Raw genomic sequence first — 24,729 nt, 5'->3', positions numbered from 1 at the left:
CAAAGTACCCCCGTGGTACCCCTGACCCAGCGGCCCTGAAATTATCTATTTTGAAAGAGGCCCCTTTCTTCATTTTAAGGCCAGCCTTTTTTTTTCATGTTTAGGTTTAGTTATGAACATGAGAATAAAAAAAGTCCCGAAGGAGAAGGAAATAAATTTTTTTTTTGATAAATCAATTATTAACATTTGTACATTCTTTTTTATGCTATCCTAATAGGCTCCTTACCACTGGACACATAATGCTTACAAATAGGAAAGTAGCTAGAACATTTAATTGCTTATTTCATCATCTGCCAGTTTGGGCCAGTTATATAACTTTTGTGATGTTGATCAAAATATATTTTTACAAAATCAATTCTTTAAAAGTCTTTCAATATATCTTCATTTTTTTAATATGTGTTTGGTGAATATGTAGACATTGTTCTAAAATTTACTTGATGCCTAAAATTATAATTCCTATCATAAAACACTAAAACAGACAGGGAGTATTGCGGAGACTGGAGTAGGGTGAACATTTTTCAATTAAGTGTAAAATAATTTTTCTGGCTGATACAAAGGATACTACATGCCTGTATATATTTGTATATTCTTGCCTCTTCATAGTTGAAATGAATTTTTTTTTATTTCTTCAGGTTATTCAATGTTTATTTCTTCCTCAAATGGACTTAACTTCTCCCATAGTTTTATTCATTACATCTGATGCATAAGCAACTCTTTTCTGAAGAATGATGCTTAGACTGTAAGCTATAACAGAGACCTAAACAATGTCGCTGGCAATATGCAATAGCTACCACGGGCAGTTTAAAACCTGGGGGGAGGAAAATAATTTACAGACAGTTACTTTGGAACGAATACATAATTATCTCACCAGCTTGTCATTGTGCAACAAAGTCGTCAGCATTTTATTTGTCCTTTGAACGGGTGAAACGTTTTGAATGACACTCTTATCGATGAATGTTACACTAAACCAAGCTATCTTCTCAGATCTAGCTTTATTTACTCGCCGTTTCATCGTAAAACCGGAAGTGCAAGTTCGTAAATTTGAAATCTCGATCCCGACTCAAATTTGACATCGGAAAGAATTTTTTTAAAATTTTTTTTCTGAAAATTCAAAACCTTGAGCGGAGGGTTTGTAAAACTGAAAATAAAATAAATCCTGGCCTTAAATAGGTAATTATATCATTTGCATATTAACCAGGAGCAAAGGATAAGATGTTCAAAGAATTCATGCATTTCACTATATAATCATTAGAGCCCCACCCTAAAACAAGAACCCCTGACCCTGGGGCCATAAAATTCACAATTTTGGTAGAGGCACTCTTGCTCATCATAACTATGTACTTAGTTAGTTTATTTAATAACCAGGAGCAGAGAAGAAGATTTTCAAAGAATTCATGTATTTTCACTATATAATCAATAGAGCCCCGCCCCAACACCAGAACCCCTGACCCTGGGGCCATAAAATTCACAATTTTGGTAGAGGCACTCTTGCTCATCATAACTATGTACTTAGTTAGTTTATTTAATACCCAGAAGCAGAGAAGAAGATTTTCAAAGAAATATTGCATAATCACTACCTACTTATTTAGCCCCGCCCTAGCACTAGAACCCCTGAACCCAGGGCCATGAATTTCACAATTTTGGTAGAGGACTCATTGCTGATTACAATCATGCAAACAGTTTGACTGCTTGATTTCCAGGAGTAAAGAAGAAGATTTTTAAAGATTGCATTAGTTTTAGTAATTTTGGCCCCACCTCTCAGGCCCCAGGGCCTCACAAGTTTTGTTTTTCTTTACCCATAAATGCTTTGTGTCAAATTTGGTCGAAATTGGTTGCAGAGAAGAAGCTGAAAATGTTCAAATGTTTAAACGACGCACAACGCACGATACGCAAATTTATAATTAATTGGTCACCTGAGTTTAAAAAGGTGACCTAAAAAATGGAAAATAACGACCAATATTCAAACTCATAGTCCATTTAAACAATACAAATCGGACGCAAACACGAACCTCCATAAAACATTAGAGATGTTATCAGGTGCCGTGGAGGAGTAAGCATCCTCTGACGACTAGTCACACCCGCCGTGTGTTCATTGCAATGATCGGGTAATCGGAAAATACTGTAGTGAAATTCCTTTGATGGAGATAATATTTATATAATCAGGGTTTAAAATAGTCTTAGCAATCAAAAGTTATCTCCTATGTCCAGTCAATGTTTCAAACATTCAGAAGATCAAGATCTGACTCAGCAGATCTTGGGAAAATACATAAGCGGGCTCATTCAAGTCGCGGTGTTCAGTTGTGGAGAAGCCGTCAAGAGAAGAGGACGTCTCATTGGTAAGGTATTTGTGCTTTTCTCGTTTGCGGTGTCTCAAAGTACTGCAGACGGACCATTTGACGGGTTAATAAAGAGTAAATAAATATTATGAACGGGTCTTGGAAACCCGGTGGTTAAAACTACAGGGTCTGGGAGCTATAGTGCTCAAACAGAAGTGTCAGACCAGGGGCTTAGAGATAACAAACTAAGGAAAATTATAATTATATAGAAGATCAGTTTAAATCATTGTATTGTTGATTATTTTTGATTGTGTTTGTTCTTATATTTAATCAAATCAGCTAAATACGTCAAGTAACGTAAAGGAAAATTCTTTATCTATACTTCATCCGTGGTCGAACCCACAAAACACATTACAATACATAGAATATTCAATGTGTAAATAATAGCCCCACAATGAAAAAGTCAGTCAGCATTTGACCTAATGATAGTTTGGTATTTGCTGATAAAGTCATTGTATCTCGCAGAGAATTAGCCAAAATAAGGAACTTCTAACGAGACTGTTGATATTCATGTTTCATCAACTTGCTGGCAAATAGCTTGCCTTATATTACAACTTTTAACGATGAATCGTTTATTTTATCTATATCAAGAAATCAATTATATTTCAATATTATGAAAGGAAAAATGAAATCATTTAGCTATGGTAATGATTCATAAATATCAGCTTTTTCATAGTTTTGTGACGAATAAAGTATGAGTTATGATCGATCTACTAAAATATATAGTTTATTACGAAGACAATTTTTATTTACCTTTTTTCAAAATAAAAGCTATCATCATTTTGAACATATTATATTTTGTTTCGCTTTCTTTAATTATTACAAGTAGAGTTAATTTTGATAACTGATACACTCGACCCGCTTCCATAGCTATCTATTTTCATAAACCATTTTGGACTCCCCCCCCCCCACCCCCCCGAAATATCGGACCTATATCCATCAAAGTAGACTGTAAATAAAATAGACATCAGAATTTAAAAAAAGAACTATATCAAAACCCAACCTTCATTTAAAACAATTTTTCCCATTTTTATAAATAAAAATACATGTAATATATTTTTTTTAAATATAGTACTATTACCACTCCGTACTACCTTGGATCATCGGTTGGTTGTTGACATTCACATTCCTTTGTCGAAATTCCTCTTAAATTCCCCTTAAAAACATTAGATTTAAGGAAATTTAACTTTGACATTAACTTGTTAATATACTTCTTTAGAACATAAAATTCAAAACTGCCAATAAAATTGAGGTAATTTACAGCAACGAAAGTAAACATGGGGTGTCACTTTCAATCCAGAAAAATCTATGGTAGAAGACACAGCTATGATAAAAAATGGAGAAGGGTTGAAAATAGCTTGGTCGGCACAAGGTTATACCGATGCTTAAATAAAGCCATTAAACTGATTAAAGTGCAGTTTATCTGCATGTTTTCTTCTGTTTTAACTGGCCGCATTTATCTATGCTACGAACACTCTGAACTCAAGGAAAAGGAGAGGAAAGACTATTCCCATTACAAACAATTCTAAAATCACAGAGTATCAGAGAGACAAAGGACTAGATAATAAATAGAACGAGATAGGAAGATTCTTAATATATGTTTTCTGCTTTCTAAATCTACAAAATAGTTTGTTCAAAAAGATTTCGTAACTTGTTTGTAGGAAGGTTACATTACTTAACACTTCTTATTCAGTTCTTTTTCCATAGAATAGATACACCAGTTTGCTCTATGATATAAGTAAAGTCCATACAAGAAATATACACTTGAAAATGCGTTGTCGAAAGGTTTAACAAGATACAAAGTGAAACAAAACAAAAAATATTTTGATTAAAAAAAAAAACAATATCAAAAATATTTTTGGATAATGATATGCAAATACATGAAGTTAAACTGAGACTTTAAATGCTGGGAAATGTTTGTTCATGGACAGTGCTCTTCTACATGCACGTGCACATTCCAGACTGTTATAATTTTTTGTCATAATGCTTGTATTCTGGCTGCCTTTAGTGGAACACAATGTTCCTCGATGTTTTATCATGCTAAAATTGTTAGATACATGATTATTATCAAGCCCTGCACCTGCTTATATGTGCAAGCTTACATACCATTCTCAGATTTCTCCGAGGTCCATAATGGTTCTGAAATAACAAAATAATCAAACACACTAAAATTAAACAGAAAAAATGGTGTAACTAAACATTCCATATCATTAAATGTGCCTCAGTCGTTTGCCTAAAATATGGAGACAACGAACAGTAATGAAGTTCAAAAGTCAATTAAAGCAATACACATCGGAGGCAAAGCAAACACAGACCTCGAAAAACAATAAGGTGTGAGACCAGGTGCCACACAGAGGAGTAAGCCTATATACCGGTCACAACAGAATGTACTCCTTGTCATGATGGAAAATCCGTTAAAAAATCAGTGTGTAAAATATAGTCTAGCAATAAGCGTTAAAAACGTACAAGGTCATTGTATTGACAATAGGTGGAAAGTCTTGATATTCTTTTATCATCAACTTGTTTGTCAATGGCTTGCAAAGGTTTAAAAATTATTCATATGAAGAGCATGTTCTAATGTGTCGGAATTAATTGAGAGACATAAATCCCATGTGCAGATTATTGGGGTATATTGCTACAAAAGTGAAGTTGACGAAGAAAATTTAAGTTGTAGTCGTAACGTTTATCATAAAAGTTTAGCTATTATGTTTACCATTACCATTTTTTCTGGTAAAATATCTAAATATGAACTAGATGTGTAAGACTTCGCCGTATCTTTTATTTCATATTTACTGTGATATATCAAGTCGACGTATGGATGTAACAAGTTTTCTTTGATAATACGTCGTCAATATATCTAAATGTCGCGTTTAAGACCACAGACAGTTTCTTCTTCTTATGTTAAAGTTTTTAATAAATTCTGTTTCATATAAATACAAAAAAGGTATGCTTATAGGTGCTCAATCGGTAGCCATCGGCATTTCGACATAACGTTTGAGTTTAGGTAAAATTTTGTGATTTTAAATATTCAAAAAGTTCTTTCGAGTTTTTGAGTATTCATATCTACTTTAGGCCACTTTTTTTTTTATTAGTTGTTTTTCAAGATCGCCGACTTAAAATTTGAGAAATTGAAAAAAAAATAAAATTTTTGTTAGGCTTTTTTTTCTACATTTGAAATTGCCGCCGAAAAATACGAAGCTAAACTTTGGGGAAAAAAATGTGTCACATGCTGCAAAAATGGTGACGACCATGGAAAGGAGCATGTCATCAATACAGTGTTTCCAAAAACCATTTGTCCTACCGGCAAAACTGATAGAAAATCGAAATTTCTTAGATGAAATTCACTGTACATCTTGTACCACCGGTCCATGTGACCGATAGGGGTGAGGGCTTGTCCTGATTAATTAATTGTTCTCTGATCTAATGTGAAAATTTTTAATACAGTATGCTTCTATTCTTCGTAAATATCCACATTCTTATCTATTTAGAAATTCTACTTGACTTGTTTACTTCCAAAAATGATCGTTTTTTTACTAATCCGAATTTCCTCTATTCTTCTGTTAATGGTAAACACATGCAGTATATAGGTCATGAAGTGCAATGCCCACTGAGAAAACATAAAGATAATTTAAATCTAAATTTATTTTTATTTTGAATTTCTATCATAACTGCTATTTATATATGATTAAATTTTACAAGTGAGAATTAAACTTTTGAAATTAATTTTAATTGCCATAATGATAGTTGCAATCAACTAAATTTTATTCATCAAAAATTAAATTAATTGCATTACGTAAATATTTTTCACATTAACAGTGAACCATTCCAAGTTAAATTAGATCAGGATCATAACGATAAATCACATCAAATCAAAAATTAAAATTACTAATAAACTAAGGAGCGCTAGAACATCCATCTTTTGTTTAAAATATGTAATTATGTTAAACTAAAGTAGAATGACATACAAAAAGCAGTTTAATTGCATGTAGAAGTTTTTTGAAATATTTAATACTAGTGTACTCTAAAGTACTCTATCGCAATCTGTTTAGTACGACCACTTTTTAACTGCCTTTTTTTCTTTTTTCTTTTTTTTTTCGACTGACCGACCTTATTTTTTTTTAAAAAGTCTTGAAAAACAACTAATAAAAAAAAAATGGCCTTATATGACTTTTCAAAAATATTGTTGTTCAGTACTCCCGAAGTTTCTCCTTCACTGTTATATTTATTCAAGTGAGAAATAAAGAAAGAGGCAAAGTAGAACATTTATCAGATAGTTGGACCCACTACTATTATTTTTAGTATTTTTATGATATTTAGAAATCCAATAAAGGTATGGTGATTCAGATTCATTAAGATTATTTGAAATATTAAAATCACTTAAAACTGACAATTAAAATGATTTTCAAGAATGTTCTATTTAGTTTTACTGCAAATAGAAGCCAAGAACCAAATGTCACTTAGTACAAGGCATTTACAAAAAAAAAAATACTGCAGTTCTCTTTCAGATTTCCAATAAAAAGACCATCAATTCAAATGATTTTAACTGTACTACCATCAACAGGGCGAGAGAGACAATAACGGATTACTGGGAATTAAGCCATTCTTACGTAAACCGTTGATTTGGGTGCAACCTAATGTCTGCGCTATTTTCATTCGGACATTTGAGCTAATTTAGGATTAAAAGCTTTTAGGAGCAGAAAGTTTCATTTTGATTTATCATTCTGCATGCGGTTGTCAAATTCTGGAGCAGGTTTTAAAAGTCATAGAGAAAATCTTAAGGGTGGAAAAATTCATAACTTCGTAAACACTGCAAATATCAGAATAAATCTTACAGCGTTGGAAAGAGAAAATAATTACGATAAAATAATATATACAATTTTTTTTTATTGGTTGTACCACTTTTTTTGCTAGCTTGAGTTAAACTTCGCGCACTATTTGAGCGATTTTGCCATTATCGAAATCAATCCAGAGGTAACACGTTATATGTAAAAATGTTAAATTCTGGTGATTACCTCCCAACCCCAACCCATCCCCCCAAAATACTTAAAATTGGTTTGTAAAAAAAAATGTACAACATGCTCATAATTTTCAACACAACAATGAAATATTTTTTAATATATTTAACTAAGCAAAAAAACTACAATGAAACTCATTTTTGAATAAATGTAAATTCCAGCATGATTATGGTGTATTTCATTGCCATGGCAACTGAAATGATAATTTTATAATCATTTTCTGAAACTACACAATACCTGCTTTCAGAATACATATACATCGGTATGTACAAATAGTATAAGAAATACTCAAAACAATACATCGAAATGTCAATATCAATTTGTTTAGAAATTCTTTAAACCTTTGCCATGGAAGGGGTTAAGAACTTTGGGTCTCCGTTGTAGATAATGGGGGTGCACAATAATGAAATATATAGAGACAACGAATAGTATTCAAGCCCAAAAGTTCATTTAAAATACAAATCAAGAGCAAACGCAGTTAAACATCAGAGGTGGGATCAGGTACCATGGAGGAGTGAACATCCCCTGCCGACCGGTCAAACCCGCCGTGTCCTCCTTGTCATGATTTGGAAAAACGCAAAAGAAAAAAAACCGTACACAATTCATTGTGTAGATAATTAGACTAACAATTTGTATGAAAAAGTCAGTCAGCATTTAACTCGATAGGTTGTACTTTCTGAGAAGGTCACTGTATCATTGTATCGACCAAAAGAAAATTGTGAAATGATGATTTCAGACGAGATTGTTGAATTAATAGCATCGGGAAAAACGAAAAAAAAGGTAGACAATTTGTTGTGTAACAATTAGTTTGAAAAAAGTCAGTCAGCGTTTGACCCAATGCTGCGTTGTATTTTCTAACAAAGTCATGGTATCGACCAAAAAACTTGCACATTATTGAATTCAAACGAGACTGTTGATATCCTTGCTTTATTCCCTTTTTAAATGTATCAATAGCTTACAACATTTTAAAATCGTTTTTACGTAGAGAATGCTCTTGCGTGTCGAATCAACTGGGACACATTAACCTCATATGCAGGTGATTGCTGCATAAGTTAGGAAAGTTGGCAATTGAAAAGTTGAATTCATGACGTTTATCATAAAACTTGTTTGTTAGGTTACCATTTAAGTTTTTTCTAACAAAATATCCAAGTTTGATACCTGTCCGACTTTGTGCTATTTATTTCAAGCTAACATACTGGGATATAAAAAATCGACATGTGAATGGGAGAACCTATTATTATCCGATAGTTGATCATAAGTTGTTTATATCTAAACGTCGAGGTGAAGGCCACAGCAAGTGTTATCCTCTTCTTATGTAGAAGTTTTTTTTAAATTAAATTCTGCTTCATTTGAAATCCACAAAATAGACCTGATAACAATTGAGTGCAATCGGTACCCATGGGAATTTCCACAGATTGTTGGAAGATCTAGTCTCCAACAATTAAACTACATAGATATTGTAAATTAGAAACTTGAACATGTTTTAATACTGTATCAACTTCAGTGTACCGGTATTTGAGTGTACAAATATGTTTTTAGCAAAGAAAAATTTACAAAGACTAATGACAAGGTATGTAAATGTTTTCTTTGATTCCTTGATATGTAAATGATTCACTTCTTGATTATTGGACCTCATTACCGATGAAAAAATATGTTAGTAGCAGGCAGACACATTATTAAGTCCCATACCTGACATACAAGTGTATGCATCTTCTAGATCAAGTAAAATACATACCATTATCAGAATTCCCCAGGGTCCATGGTGGCTCTAGAATAAAGAAAATAAACTAAAAATGCGAAAAAATTACTTGTATATGCCTTTACTGTAAAAAAACAAACAAAACCTTTCCATAAAAATTTAGCTTCTGTAACCATCGTTTCCCCTTTCTCTGTCATGTAACCTAAATTATCTACAACCTCTTTAAGTTTCTATGCTAGTTTTGAATATGTTTCGATATAAAGAATATGTAAAAAAAAAAGGGGGGGGGCAGATGCATAATTCTGATGCTAAAAGTTCTTAAATAACTATTACTTTATAAACCCGTTTTGACTGTGAATATCAGGGAAAATCTTTAATATTAGAAGTGCCTGAATGAAGATACGTGAAAAGGAGTCCCTGTCATTACGTAGCAACATTGAATTTTTTTAAAGATTGAATAATTGATGGGTACCTGTAAAGTGCGAAACGAAATAGAAACGAAACGAAACGAAACGAACTGAAACGAAACGAAATCTGCCGAAACGAAACGAAACTTACCGAAACGAAACGAAACCTACCGAAACGAAACGAAACAAAGACGAAACGAAACGAAATCAAAACGAAACCTGCCGAAACGAAACAAAACTATCAAAATGTTTTTTTTCTCCCCCAAATCAAGGTTCATGTATATATGTGTAACTGCATGTGGACTTTTTTGTACTTCAAATAAAATTTATATAGTTCAAGCACTTGTTAATATAAAATTTAATTACCGATAAATTATGTTCCCTTTTCAATCTAATGATTTATTTACATGTTTGCTAGCTGCAAATATGCACGAGCGTACTATGCATGTATAATTTCAATATGTGCAGTATTTTCTAATTTTTATATCTTACTCTTATTTTCAGTCCTTATTTATCTAGATACAATATATCTATCAAAATTGATGTGTTACATGTAAAGGCTCGTTTATGTACAGATCGAAATGAAGTCACTGTACTGTTGTATTGCGAATGTTTTAAAACATAAAATAAACCAGAGACTTAGAGTATTTGGTATTCCATTCCGAGGTGTCTGGTTTTATCGTTCAATTATACATGCAACTCCAATCCTTTCAATGTACATACGGTCCTGTTTTTATCGAGGTAATTTTCGAGGAAGAAATGAGTGGTTTGCAATTAGAAAGGCTGGACCAGAGAGGTCTAAAACGATTTAACTGACCAGAAAAAAGTCTCTCGAAGCGAACGATGTCATTTTAAGTAGGTAAATTATTCAGTATTCAGTAAGATATTAACCAAATATGACATAGGCGTCGGAAGCGGGGGGGGGGGGGGTCCCCCACCAACTTCTTTTGCAAAGATATATATTATTTAGGCATTGAAAATTAGGGCATACCTTTTTTGTTGGTAAAGCCCCCCCCCCTTCAATTTCCTTCTGACGCCTATGTATGAGCTTGAAGCGAAACAATTACCTGTGGTGCTTCAACTATATAAATTTCATATGAAGTAAAAACAGACGATATGCAGTTACACATTATATATAACTATATGTAAATGTATATAGCTTGATTTAAAAAACATTCTGAAAGTTTTGTTTCGTTTCGGCAGGTTTCGTTTTGATTTCGTTTCGTTTCGTCTTGATTTCGTTTCGTTTCGGTAGGTTTCGTTTCGTTTCGGCAGATTTCGTTTCGTTTCAGTTCGTTTCGTTTCGTTTCTATTTCGTTTCGCACTTTACAGGTACCCATAATTGATTACATAAAAAAAATATTCAATTTTTAAAATTCTTTTTCTGAACAACAATTTTAATTTAACGATTGAAAAGCATTCTTCTAAAAGATACATTTTTGGGGGTATAAATTTCAATAAATTAAAGATTTTGCATAAACCTATGTCATCACAGGAGGATGGAAATACCTTAATTGCTCTTCTTTTTTTTTTTATTTAAGAATGTGCACTTGATAGATGTATGCAAATTTAAGAATGTTACATGTACTTATTTGTTTGGGCAGTCGTCGAAGATTTATTTGAACAATTAAATACATTTAAACACGCATGCTGTATATTGTTTTTGAGTGTAAAGTAAATAGGAAACATTAATCACATACACCTGTGAGAACGTGTCCATTTACTTGTATTCCCTTCTTTCTGTGCACGTAAATGATAGTTTAAATCATGATGACTTAATTAGGACAAAACATTTAAGAAAATCCGGAGGCGATTTGACTTTGGAATACACGCGAGATAACCACTGTATCTTTCTTGTAGAAAGCACTGAAGTTTTGCATCATTTCTAGACAAAGATCAACCTCGTTCGAGTGGCTTCCAATCTCACTAGTTATTGCAGTGACTAAAAGAAAGCTGATTTATATGGACTTGTTTAAAAAATACCACAATTTATGATGGTAGCTAAGAGACAGCATGCTTTTATTTTTCTCCTACAGTAAAGCCAAATAAAGGACGGATGTCATTTCTTTTCTCAATGCTGGCCTCTTTCAGAAGATTTATTCAGAAAAGTCCTATAACTCTGATCTTTTTAAGTTCCTGCTCTACAAAGAGCAAAATTTGTCAAGGAATTATTTTCTAAAATACACACACAAACACATTCGAAACTTCAGAGTGAAAATTTAAAACTAGATTATTGTTTGATAGTTTTCTTTATAAATAAAATCAAAGTACTCAGAAGTACAGAGAGCCGGGCTCATTTACAAAGTAGAATTATTATGAATTTCTTACATGAATCATACGTTAATATTGTATTAACAGATTTAAAAAAAGAATATCAGATTTAAAAATCTGATGGAAAAAATCATTTTAAATCTATCAATATAAATGATAAGACACTGACAGTGAGTTTCTATTCTAATACCACATCAGAATTAATCTGGTACCGCAACTGAAAATAAACAAACAGGCCAGTCTGGTTCCCTCTCCTGCTTTTCTTCGTATGTGTAGAGAACTAAGACACATGTAACACTGATTATCAAAACTCCTTACACCAATGAACTATGTTCTTTGACTAAAGACTGAAGTTTTCAAATATACTAAATATGTTTATTTATTTAGATAAAACTTCGTTTTATTTTTGTTGCTTTATTTAGCGTTTGTATTATCTCAAAAGCGGTTGAGAGTAAGAACTATATTTTTACACGTAACTTTAAAATGGCGACTATGGGGTTAACATCCTGTCTTGAACAGGATCACATAAGCCGGCAATTGCTCTTTGAGCAATAAGCCCGGCTAAAAAGGAATAGAAACCTAATTACATGTATGGCCGAAAATAGGTAAAGGTAAAGATTTAGAATGACTTTCGCGATTATGCTTTGAGTTGTTTTATTCAAAAAAATATTGAAACAAATGTTGGAAGTTTTCACGACTGTTTCTTGAATGATTAAGGGTCAGACGCACTACAGAATACCATTATTACAACTTTGTTTTTATGGATATATCTCTTGCACAAACTAAATTAAAAACAAACTGTATATCATTGTCTTATTCAACGTGCACGTTGTCTTATTCAACGTGCAGTTGAGGGATACGGGCCCAGTGGCTACATATTGTCACCATATGTTTGGTGACCCAGAGGTACATAACTCCAAATAGATTTCCTACCAATAATATCTCTAAAATTAACGTTGAAAATACAATGAAAACTGGTGATTACCACAACAGATGAATTTCCATTTGTATGTATAAGCATGTATATGTTCTAAATGAGTATTTCACCACAACCGATGAATTTCCATTTGCATGTATAAGCATGTATACATTTGTATGTTCTAAATGAATATTTTTCAAATGAACTTTATATAGCGAGATGTTTACAGAAGGAAAGGTGGCGGGGAATGGTTGCTAAAATAATTTCTTATTCAAAATCACAAAAAAAAATATTTTAATAGACATTAAATTGTGATAATACTGGAAGAAAATTATCCAGGAAGACTATGGGTTGTTATTTACACAGCCTGTCCTAATTTTAGGTCCATGGTGCCCGCTTTTCACGAATACACATAGGAAGGTCCGCTAAGGTTTATGAATATATGTAGGAGGATAGACCATCTTTCTATCACTATGACCTAAAATGCACCATAATTGGCCTCCCTAAATCAGGTCTATTCATTTTGATAAGACCTTCAGCGTAACGCAGACCGTTTGATTAGTCCTTAAACTAATATAGACTCAACATTTACAGAAAAAAACCTTCAGATGTATAACCCAGGAGGATAATTACTATTTACGTATTGATTACACGCAGGAATAACAAGCGATCAAATCGACCTCTTTATCCTAGGGACAGAATCCAGAACCCGGCATGGAAGAGTTATCATCAAAATAATCCGTCATACCACTCACTGTTTTCAGAGAGTGCTTCTTTTGACATGGAATATGTACGATAAAAAGCCTCTTTTAAAAGAAAATTATAATTAAAGTCAAGTTTTCAGTTTTGTTTATTTGACGTACTCTTGTGTTGTGTATGTACTGCTTGCAAAATAATTCGAACTTATAAAATATCCACATTTGCCACATAAAATGACAAATTTCTGCCAAAATGAAGGAAAATATATTTGATAAATTATCAATATTTAATGCATCCGAGTCTTAATACTAAAAGTCAATTTTTTAAATTATATTTCATGTACATGTATAAAAATTCTAACAAAATAGAATTAAGGACAAAAGGTATTGCTTTAACTTCTAAGCATAAGCAATTATAGTGTAAAATACGAGATATTCTGGGGTGCTATCGCTGACTTAGTTTGGTTAAGTAAAAACTGGCATATTTAAACTGTGAAATACATTTCAATTGTGAGTCGACTTCGATTGACAGTGCCTGTTTCTTTGGATTTGAAAATTTGAGAGCGTATTTCCTTGAAATTAGACTTTTAGTGCGTTATCTCATGAATGCATATCTTTTCTGATTTACTATATTTAGTATACTATCCAAAGAACAGTTCTAAACTTGGTATTAACTAGTGTTAATTGTAACGGGGACCGTTACAGATGTTCCCCAAATGCTCCCCAACTCCCTTTTTGTGCCTTATTTCTGTAAGCCTTTCTAGAATATTATCAGTATCGACGGATTTCATCAAAGAATTAACAAAGCTACAATGATATCAACTATAAGTCATTTAATGCATTGTACGCGCAAGCACGTGCATGCACATGCAAGATGATCATGGCATGTTGTCTAAACCATTAACATATCTATATCTTATAAGAATCAATAAAAAATCTTTAAAATATACATGCTACTTTTTCTTAAGTATATTGGTCATTTTGTGTATTTCGTGAGCGCACGTGCATACATGTTCGTGGATTCAATTTTGATAGTACCATAATGTAGGAATCAATTATACCTAATCATACTCTAAATTTCATCCCGTTTTGTTAAAAACTAAGAAAGTTATAGGCATTTCAAGTTTCTGCCAATCAGATTGCAGCACACATGCATGCGCATGCTTTCATGCTAATTCTTATACATCATGCTGTAGATCTTCATAATGTATAAGAATGTTGAAAAATTCAAGGGATTCTGTCGAAAAACTAGAAAGATATGAAGATTTTAGTTTTAGCCAATCAGAGAGAAGCGCACGTGCATGCGCGTGAGATCTTGCTATTTTGACCATGCCCTCTTGTCTATGCTTCTAATATATCCTTATATTATGAGTTTCAAAGCATTTCATATAAAATTAAAAAGTTACGTCTATATCAATTATATTGGACATTTCTCGTGTTGCACGTGCTCCCTCTTGGAAGCACACGTGCATGCGCATGCTTTCATGATAATTCTTATATATCAGGCTGTAGATCTCCCTAATGTATGACTAAGTTCAAAATTTCAAAGTATTCTGTCAAAAAACAAGAAAGATATGGAGACTTTAGTTTCAGCCAATCAGAGAGAAGCGCACGTGCATGCGCGTGAGATCTTGCAATTTTGACCATGTCATCTTGTCTATACTACTTATATATCCTTATATTATGACTTTCAAAACATTTCATCAAAAAATAGAAAAGTTACGGCTATATCCATTATATTAGTCATTTCACGTGTTGCACTGCGCGCTCTTGCAAGCACGTGCGCGCAAAATGACCTTCGTTCCGCAAATCTACATAACATGCCTAGTGACCCTAAAAAGGTTTCACCTTGATCAAATGTGTAGTTTACAAGATCACTCGTGGAAAAGATTTTCCCAGGAAGAAGAAAAATAATAATAATAATAACTAGTCCTAATTGTAACGGGAACCGTTACAGATGTTCCCCAAACGCTCCCCAACTCCCTTTTGTGCCAAATTCCATGTAAGCCTTATTAAATAAGACAACATCTGTGCATTTTTGCCTTTAACAACGTTTTCGCAGAGGAATACCAATTATATTCAAATTTTAACATTGCAGGCGTGAGCATGTGAATGCACGTGCGCAATGATCATATCATCTTGTCTACAATTTTCTATATATTTAAATATACTATATCTTAAACCATTTAGTCCAAAAGTATTAAAAATCACTCATTCAAGTGTATTTTTAATTTCACTCTTTCCAAATGCACGCACGTGCGTGCACATGCCTGATGACCATACCTTCTTGTAGGAGGCCCTTATATCTATCTATATTCTAAATCCCATCCTGTTTGGTTGAAAACCAAGGGAAATATAGCCATTTAAAGTTTCAGCCAATCAGATTGCAGCACACGTGCATGCGCGTGATTTCATGAATATTTTCTAAATCATATTGTAGGATATCCCAATGCATGAATATGTTTTAAATTTCAAAGTATTTCGTCAAAAAACAAAGGAGATATAGCCATTTAAAGTTTCAGCCAATCAGGTTGCAGCACACGTGCATGCGCGTGATTTCTTGAAATTTTTAGGATATCATATTGCAGGATATCCTAATGCAAGACTATGTTTTAAATTCCAATGCATTTCGTCAAAAAACAAAGGAGATATAGCCATTTAAAGTTTCAGCCAATCAGATTGCAGCGCACGTGCATGCGCGTGATTTCATGAAATTTTTTCCATTCTATATTGTTGGATGTCCTAATTCATGACAACGTTTAAAATTTCAAAGCATTTCGTCAAAAAACAAAAGAGAAATTGAGATTTTTGTTTCAGCCAATCAGAGCAAGGCGCACGTGCATGCGCGTGAGTTTGTGCTAATTTGACAGTGTCATATTATTAACACTGTTAATATATCCTTATGTAATGAGTTTCAAAGCATTTCATCAAAAAATGTAAAAGTTATGGCCATATTAAGTATATCTGTCATTTCACTCACTTCACGCGCACGCACGTGCATGCGAATGCGCGCAAAATGACCTTCGTTCCGCACACCTACACTACACACCTATTAACCCTAAAAAGGTTTTAGCTCAGTTGGGTGAACAGTTTCTGAGAACACTCGCGGACAAAAAAGTACCGGAGAACAAAGAAGAAAAAAAAGAATAATAATAATAATAACTAGAATCTTGTTGCCATGGCAACAAATAAGTCTTCCGTTCTTCTAAATCTGTAAGAATTTGCTTTTTTCTCTGCAAAAAACAAAGATATCATATGTACTCTGAAAGAAAAAAAAACTGCAAAAAGGTCTTTCAGTACTTAAGGTACTTTGATTTTCACGACCAATCTTGTTCTTATGCATTTTGGCACTCATAAGAGCTACACGTGTATCATAGACAAACCAACGGACGAACGAACACCGTACTCTCATATACTTCACTGTGTTTATGTTCTGGCACAATTGTGATGGTGTTATAAAAATGTCATGAACTAAGTTAGTACCACATTAAACGTAAAGTCGTTGATTTTTACACTAATACTACCGAGATTTGTCAGCAGAAAGATTATTCGAATTCAACTACAGGAATTATTCAGCGATAAATTGATTATATGTTGTTTAATGTCCCTCTCGAGAATTTTTCACATGGAGAAGCCTCCACTCGCCGGTGGAGACTGCAAAATGTTGTCCTATAATTTGGCTCTAATCGCCATTGAGCTTTGAGGAATCTTTTTGAGTCAGTACCATCTGACACACGGGACCTCGATTTAAACGATCTCATCTGACGGACCGGTCTCCACGTCCCACACTGAAGTCCATAATACAGATATAATATGATGCTCTAGCCATGTTTTTATTTTATTTTTCATTTCTCAAATTTGTTGCATCAGATTTTCTTAAAGATCATACTTAATAAAAATCATTTCGAACAGCTTTATTGCAATGCATACAGCGTCCGGTGATTTTGATTGACAGGTCAATACATGCGCAATTAGTGTAATACTTCTTAAGCAGAAAAAATATACAGAGAGTGACTATGACGAACTATGAAATCAGAAAATATTTAATTAAGAATGGGTACAACTGATATAGAACTGATTTTTTGTCTATGTAAATGGATAGGATAATCAGGATTAAAAGGGAATCTCTCTCTCTCTCTCTCTCTCTCTCTCTCTCTCTCTCTCTCTCTCTCAGACATGTAAATTTCAGTATCTTGTGTAATGAAAAATCTACTATTATAGAATATGAATTCTGTATGTACATGTTAATGGTAATTATAACCAAAGTTCCAGATTTAATTGTATAACGAATTTATAATTCAAAGGCCTTAGTTGCAATAATGTCTCCGAATAAAATCAAGGGGGGGGGGGGGGCTTCAAAAGAATTACATACTCGGTAATTTTATGTTTTATGAATTAAAAGGAAAATACTTAAGGTTGCATACGTACATACATATAATTATATAGCATTGCATAAAATTGTGTTCATTCGCATACTTTATCTAACATATCAACAGACCTGCAGATGTTTTTGTATCATGTTTTTAGCGTAGCATTATTTCACACAGAAACGCGTAACTTTCACAGAATGTTAACCCTTTGAGTACTAGTATTTCACAAAAATCCAAGAATCGCTTTTTCTCATCTTTAATAACTTCTCGGGTATATAAGAGTATAGATCATGTATAATAAATAACACTATAAGACTTTTAATCAAGAAATATACGTGTTAAAACCAAATCCAATCTATAGATTTATTTTCTTTCTTTTAAGTTGCAGATATCAATTTATTTCTAAAGGCTTTACAAGGGTATTACATTACTCTTATATCTCTCAGTTCCCTTTTGAGTACACATAATATTTTAGAATCGAAAATAAAACTCGTATTCCGGGATAATTTCGCATTCAAATTAGAGAATGAATTAGGAATATTTTTTTGAAATATAATCATAACAGACATTACAGATTTACACTACGCTGACAACTTTAAACTATGCATATGCTGAAAGCAGTAACCAACGTAATCTTTCATGCAGAAGTGGATATGGAAACTCAAAGTCTAAATATTTTTTTTATGTGAAAAGTGTGGATATAAACGTCTGCGACGTCATGGATACTACCTCCGCCTTTATCTCGAAAGTTCTATTCCCACTTACAAGTCAGAGTTATCTATCTTTGCTCATTTTCACTACGTAAATAGAGAAAATGAATTTATTGACGGAACCATAAATCTCCAAAATGCAGAATCCGATTGAATAAATAATATGTTTAGTATTTTTGTAGAATAATTTGTATATACATCGCTGTAATGTATACTGCGTACACTATTATTTTCTTCAGTGCTTAGTTGACACAGAACGGATATTTTTTTTAAGATATAAATTTGTAAATCAAAAACTTTCTATATACAGACTAACACTACAAAGCCAAATTTAAACTAATATGCATATAGTGAATTATAGTGAATTAAGTAACATGCAAACGAGAGAATATTGAATGTGTAAATATGTTGATCTGGAGAGCGTATACTAGTATATGTCTCTAACGTCATCAATACTATTTCCGCCTTTATCTCGAAAGTTCTATTCTCATTCACAGGTCAGAGTTATCTTTCTTTGCCCACCTTATACATACTACGTAAATAGAGAAAATTTCAGTACCAAAAATATACAAAATGCGGAATCTGATTTAAAAACAAATTATATATTTAGTATTTGTAGAAAAATGTCCGTTTTACATAAGAATATCTTTAAAAAATATCTAAAAACAAAAAAATCAAAAATTGACCAAAAACAAATTCACTTCCGGTTCGGACAGGAAGTACTGGAAACACACGAAAACAACTTCAAAACAAATAGAATATCATGATCTAATAATCCTGTAAATTTCATATCTTAACTTCAACCCGTTTCCGAGAAAACTGCCGGACAAAAGTCCATTTTAAAATTCGAAAATCGGCCATAACTTCGGACCGGAAGTGAATTTTTCAAAAAACGGAATTTTATATAAACTTCATATATCAACCTACTTACATGGGAAAAATTGTGAAAATCTATCCAGCCATCTCTGAGTAATCGCGCTCACAAAATTTGGGAGGAATAATAATAATAATAATAATAATAATAATAAAAAGAAACAATACAAACACTATAAGTCTTCCGTTGTGAACGGAAGACTTAACTAGAAAGTCTGCTATTGCAAGCAATAGCATATGTCGCCCCGTATTAGACAAGACTTTCATTTTTATCATCACTAAAACAAAAGTCCATAAGCTAAGTTTGAACAACCATTGAGTTATATCAGTCCTTTCTATTGGAAACGGAAGACCTTAATTCGGTACATCCCACTCATTATTTTTAGAATCGGTAGGAGAAGAAAGTAGTGCAGGAAAATTACAAGTTCCTCAATTTGCAGACTTGCATAAAAGAAATCTGGCAGATGTACTGAACTGAGCCTCATACTTGTTAATTGGCAGTATCTTTCCTATGATAAAAGCTTGGGAAATGTAATTTATGAAGAAGATCAGCCGAATTATTTTGTGTATTGTAACGCCAGTGAGAACTCTGAAATTTCCCTCTTTCACTTTCATTTTAGAGGTTCTACCGAAAAACGAATCTGACATGCCACCATCAATTCGAGCATTTCTGCATTGCAGAGAGCTGATGTGTGTTATGAGATAATAAATCATGTGTGAACTTTCTCAGTTTAGCGGAATCATGAACATTTTCGTCGAGATGAATGTTTTGTATACAGTGGTGATCAAGGCTTTGCGAACCATCAGGAGCGGATCAAAGAATTTATGAATGAATAAAAACTATGGAAATGACGTACCAATTTTTTAATTTATACTTGCACTATCTAATGAAATGAATAATATACAAGTGATAGATATACAAGAAAACGCGAAATGATAATAAATGCAGCTGACAATCGTTATTTTTTTTTTATATAGATAAAATAAAAGATTTATAAATTCAAGAGACAAAACAGAAGGAGAATGAATGATGGCAAAATATCACATGACGGGAACTGAATTTTATGAATGAAGATTTTAAAAAGTTACTTGTAAGTTGTATATGTTATATCTGTGTATTCTACTTGGCTGTGTGCTTCATAAAAAGAGGGGGGGGGGGCGTCTTGAACATAGTAAATAGCCATAACGTTTGAACGGTAAGTACTAGGGCTTTCGTATTTCAAATATGTAATCCTTGTGAAAAGAACTTTTATTGGATACGACGAACTTTGACCCTTTGACCTAGACCTTGGAGAACACATGTGTACATCTGAATCTTTTTTTCTGTTTCGTTTCTATGGCAACCGTGAGCGACTCATTACAATTATTTTGAAAGTAGAAATCACTTTGACACATTGCAAGGAATAAACATTGAAAGTTTCAAAACGATTGCCTGAGTAGTTATTGAGAAAATCGAAATTAAAGAATTTTAACTTTCACCTGGTTTCCATGGCAATAATCGATTATATGAAAATTTTAAATACGAGTTGCAGAACTACAGATACTAATCATTAAAATAAGAAAAGTTTCATGACGAACGTTTAAGGGACCAGAGAGAACACTCTCGGACAAAATTTGTCGCTTTTTACAGGTTTCCATGGCAACGGTAGACATATTGGAACTGAACGACCTCACTGCACAACTACAACCAGTGATCGTCCTTGAAGGAAAATTTCAGGAAGATTGTCCCAGCCATCTCCGAGAAACAGCCTGGATAAAAAAAACATGCGTACAATATCAATATGTCGTCCCCGACTTCGTTCGGGGCGACATAATAATAATAATAAGAAGAAACCGAGTAAAAACAATATGTTCCCAAACTCCGTTTGGGGAACATAATAAGAAACAGAGTAAAAACAATATGTTCCCCAACTTCGTTTGGGGAACATAATAAGCATATTAATCTCATTTGAATATCTTAATTAAGGATTCTGTCAGACAGGTCTAGTGCCTCTCTCTCCAAGTTTTTGTTTTTAATGTGACCTTCACTTCTTTAAAGCCCAAGTGAAGCAACTTTTATTTCACCTCTTACGCAAGGACCTTATTTTTATAGTGATCTACATGACTGTACCTTTTTGCACGATCTATGGTTTTATTTTGTTTTAAAACCCCTTAAAGTGTTAAATTTTGAAAGTTCAAAATTTTAATTTATAAGTAGCCCAAATGTTTTTTATGTGCTATAGTTTATAGGAGTATGTTGAGTAAATGACGACAAAGAATTTTAAATTTCTTTTTATCTGAGAATGTCAAAATAAAAAGATTAGTGATATTAACTTTTTTCTCTGATTTGGATTAAGGTATCTCCAAATTAAAGTATATAAAATGAAATATAACTGTCCTAATTCACCGTATATCAGGAAATTTTGGCAACCAACTACATTTGGCATTATTTGAAATAGTCATGGCACCTCTAGTATAAATTACAAAAATTGTTTAAAAATAAATTTAGGAATCCAAAGAGGTAAAAAAAAAACGATAATGCTAAAAAGCAATTAGGCTTAACATGTAATAAATGACCACTTCAAAGACAAAATCACAGAATTTGCCTGTCGCTAAAATTACCCGTTATACGGAATTCAAATATTTTATCTTGACATTAAGGATGTGATTGTGTAATCAAAATTTCATAACAACATGCGAAAAATAACATTGTTAATTATTGGAAATCTCAAAGTCATAATTAAAAGTCTTTCATTTCCAGCTGTGAGCATCTACAGTTGTCAAACTGATGCGAGTTTTATCGTATTGGTTTGCCATTGGTAAGAAAAAAAATCAACATGATAACCAAATTTCTATGTACTAACAAGTCCCCACCTAAAAACCCCAATACAGCAATTCAAAACACATGGAAAAAGTTTAACTATGGGATATTCTTAATATTCAACAATCATATCTTGACGTGCTTGAATGAATTTTCATAAACAAGAGTAGTGTAAAACTTCATAAAAATCGACAAAATTTTATAAATTAGACATTTTTCTATTTGAAAAATTAAAACATTTTCTTAAATTGTTGTCTCACCTGATTCGAGGGGAAAATTCTGTTGAATAAAGTCATTCCGACTTTCTGGAAATATACCTATGTCACTGAAGTTGAATGTCATGGGTAAAGTTTGGCGGTAAAAATTAATCAGCACATTAAACCCAAGATGACTCGAAGAAAATCACCATAGAGGTCAATTGAAACTAAAAGAATATCGGAAAAATCCAGTTCTAGTACAATGCTACAGCACAGGTGGGGATGCAGAGACTGTGAAGATTTCTCAAAATGTCACAAATGACGTTTCTTTCACACACAGATATATTTTAACGAGAGAAAATAGCATTTTTTAATCAGAATCATTAGAACGATTTTTGATTCGTACAAAGTGAATCCAGTAAGATTGTAATTCGAAGATAACATAGAGAAGCGATGAATGCCTATCAGTGCTGCCAAACTGAAAAAAAGTGGTCTTCGGCTTTCTTAAATATCTGATCAGAAATGCCGCTGTTTGACTTCACGGAAGACTTAAAATTACCATAATTTTTCTTAATATATCAAGCATCTCCGTATCCAACAAGACGAAATGAAAGGAAACATGCACGAAGGATAGCGCCGTGTGCTTCCATTAATGGTCTGCCCGTCGCTAGTATATATCAAACTGGTTCCGAGATTGCTTCGTGTTTGCGATGGTTAAGCGGCAAAATGAAGCCCACAAAGTCAACGAGAATTCTCAGAGAACGGAAAGAGAGTCCATGACTAAATCCCTTAATCATTTAATGCATGATGATGTCAACTGCTATATTTTCTTTTTTATTATTACGATGAGCGACACGAGATGTATTGTTAAATGGGAAAGTGTCCATTAAATTAAATATAGATGCAACGAAAAAGAAAGTCTTAAAGCTTTTAACGGTGATATATGGAATCCCTGTAACGAAGACAACATTATCTACTTGACAGATGGCGGAAGGCTGCGTACGTACTCTAGTTGGTACTGTTCTCATAGAATGACATATTTGAAATATTGGTGTTGCAAACCCGCCAAACATATGTCTATTTCAAGAAATTAATACAACTTCAGAAATAACCTTGTAAAATGCTGAAAAAGGTTCCATCTTATCTGAATTGAAAGCGAGTCAATTAATTAACCACAACTTTTCTGTTACTGTATTCATTTGGATGCACATTCGGTCGAATAGTAAATACAGTACATGTACATGCACAGTGAAATGAGCAAGACTTGAGTTACATATCACTTTAAAAAAGGCTTAATATTGCATAAATCCGAATCTTTCAATAACAAGTGATACGCATGATTCATATTCGTTAGCAAAATCGGCCATAGAATCTATTTTTTTGGAAAGTTTATATATAATGTAATTGTGATAAGCTTCTATCAGATCTTCTTGATGTACTTTGTCTCACAAAGTCATAAACAATTTTACATAGACTGTAATGTAGGAACTGTTTTTGAAATGTCGGAATTGGTATAATGTAACATTTACTTAGTAGTTTGGTCTTTGCTGCTGACCAGTCAGAGTCAAGTGCCACAAATCAATAACAAAACCTTTTCTCTCAATGAGATTTTGTCCTCAAGGTAAATTGTAGCTTAATCAAAATCTGGCTAGAAATGACTAAAATGCATGATATGAATACATGTATGAACTCATTTTAATAGGATGGTGAACTTATACAGTCATGTACACAATATAAAACAGGCAGAGTGAATAAAAAATCGAAGGACTAAGATCAACGTTTGACAACTTTTTTTTTTCATTTATAATATGATTACATTCTAAAGGATTATATTATAATATGACTACATTCTTAAGGATTATTACCAAATATATGTATGTCTTTTAAAAATAGAAATAGATTTTTATGTCTTACACAATTGCTTACTTTCTGGAAAATCTGAAATATTTGTCATAGTCGTATGATATTTTTTGTGAAAAGGTCCACTGTATTGCATCGAACACAGTTGTTTCTTTTTTTCTCTCAGATGTCAAACATTTTGAAGAAAAAAATATCCCACACAGTTCGGAAAAGTGAAGGTTATGAGCTAAAATTGTTTGATTTCTTATGTTTTTATGAGATCAGGTAGTTTGATTTTCCTCTTTTAGGCAATCTTGCAAATTCTACAGTCTTTTGGTTCTAGAAGCTCATATGCTATTTCTTTTTTTATAGTTTACAAAGTTCACAATTTGTGTAGCACACAGGTCTACAATTGTACAATAAAACCACCCTACAGCTATCTTTGCATATCATTTCCCAATTATATCAGTTACAATTTTATCTTATTACATAAAAACAGTAGATGTCTGTTCTCTGTTTTTTTTTTCTAAAATTTTGACTACCTGATGTAAAAATAAGTTTTTGTAGCCCACCGATAACCCTCTCATTCATTCCA

At 32.8% G+C, this 24,729-nt stretch overlaps 1 protein-coding gene across 5 annotated transcripts in view; it reads right to left on the bottom strand.

Moving 5' to 3' along the window:
* Nucleotides 1–24,729, bottom strand: part of LOC134229621 (tyrosine-protein kinase transmembrane receptor Ror-like) — a 64,830-nt gene that overhangs the window by 18,800 nt on the left and 21,301 nt on the right. The window contains exons 1-3 of one of the 5 annotated variants that reach the window (XM_062711375.1): nucleotides 22,359–23,189; nucleotides 9,087–9,119; nucleotides 4,443–4,475 (exon numbers count right to left, since the gene is read on the bottom strand). The exons of 1 other annotated variant lie outside the window; for it this stretch is intronic. In XM_062711375.1, coding sequence (XP_062567359.1) covers nucleotides 4,443–4,475; nucleotides 9,087–9,119; nucleotides 22,359–22,440 — 148 coding nt within the window. In that variant the 5' untranslated portion in view covers nucleotides 22,441–23,189. Of the gene's footprint in view, nucleotides 1–4,442; nucleotides 4,476–9,082; nucleotides 9,120–22,358; nucleotides 23,190–24,729 lie in introns of those variants that run through there. 3 more of the 5 variants (XM_062711382.1, XM_062711391.1, XM_062711401.1) reach the window with 3 other exon arrangements.

This window comes from Saccostrea cucullata, unplaced genomic scaffold, assembly GCF_032062105.1.
Source record: "Saccostrea cucullata isolate Sc308-1 unplaced genomic scaffold, CSIRO_AGI_Scuc_v1 ctg2204, whole genome shotgun sequence".
Classification (NCBI taxonomy): domain Eukaryota; kingdom Metazoa; phylum Mollusca; class Bivalvia; order Ostreida; family Ostreidae; genus Saccostrea; species Saccostrea cuccullata.
Note: the sequence above shows the minus strand (reverse complement) of the source record. Positions and strands in the feature narration are given on the sequence as shown.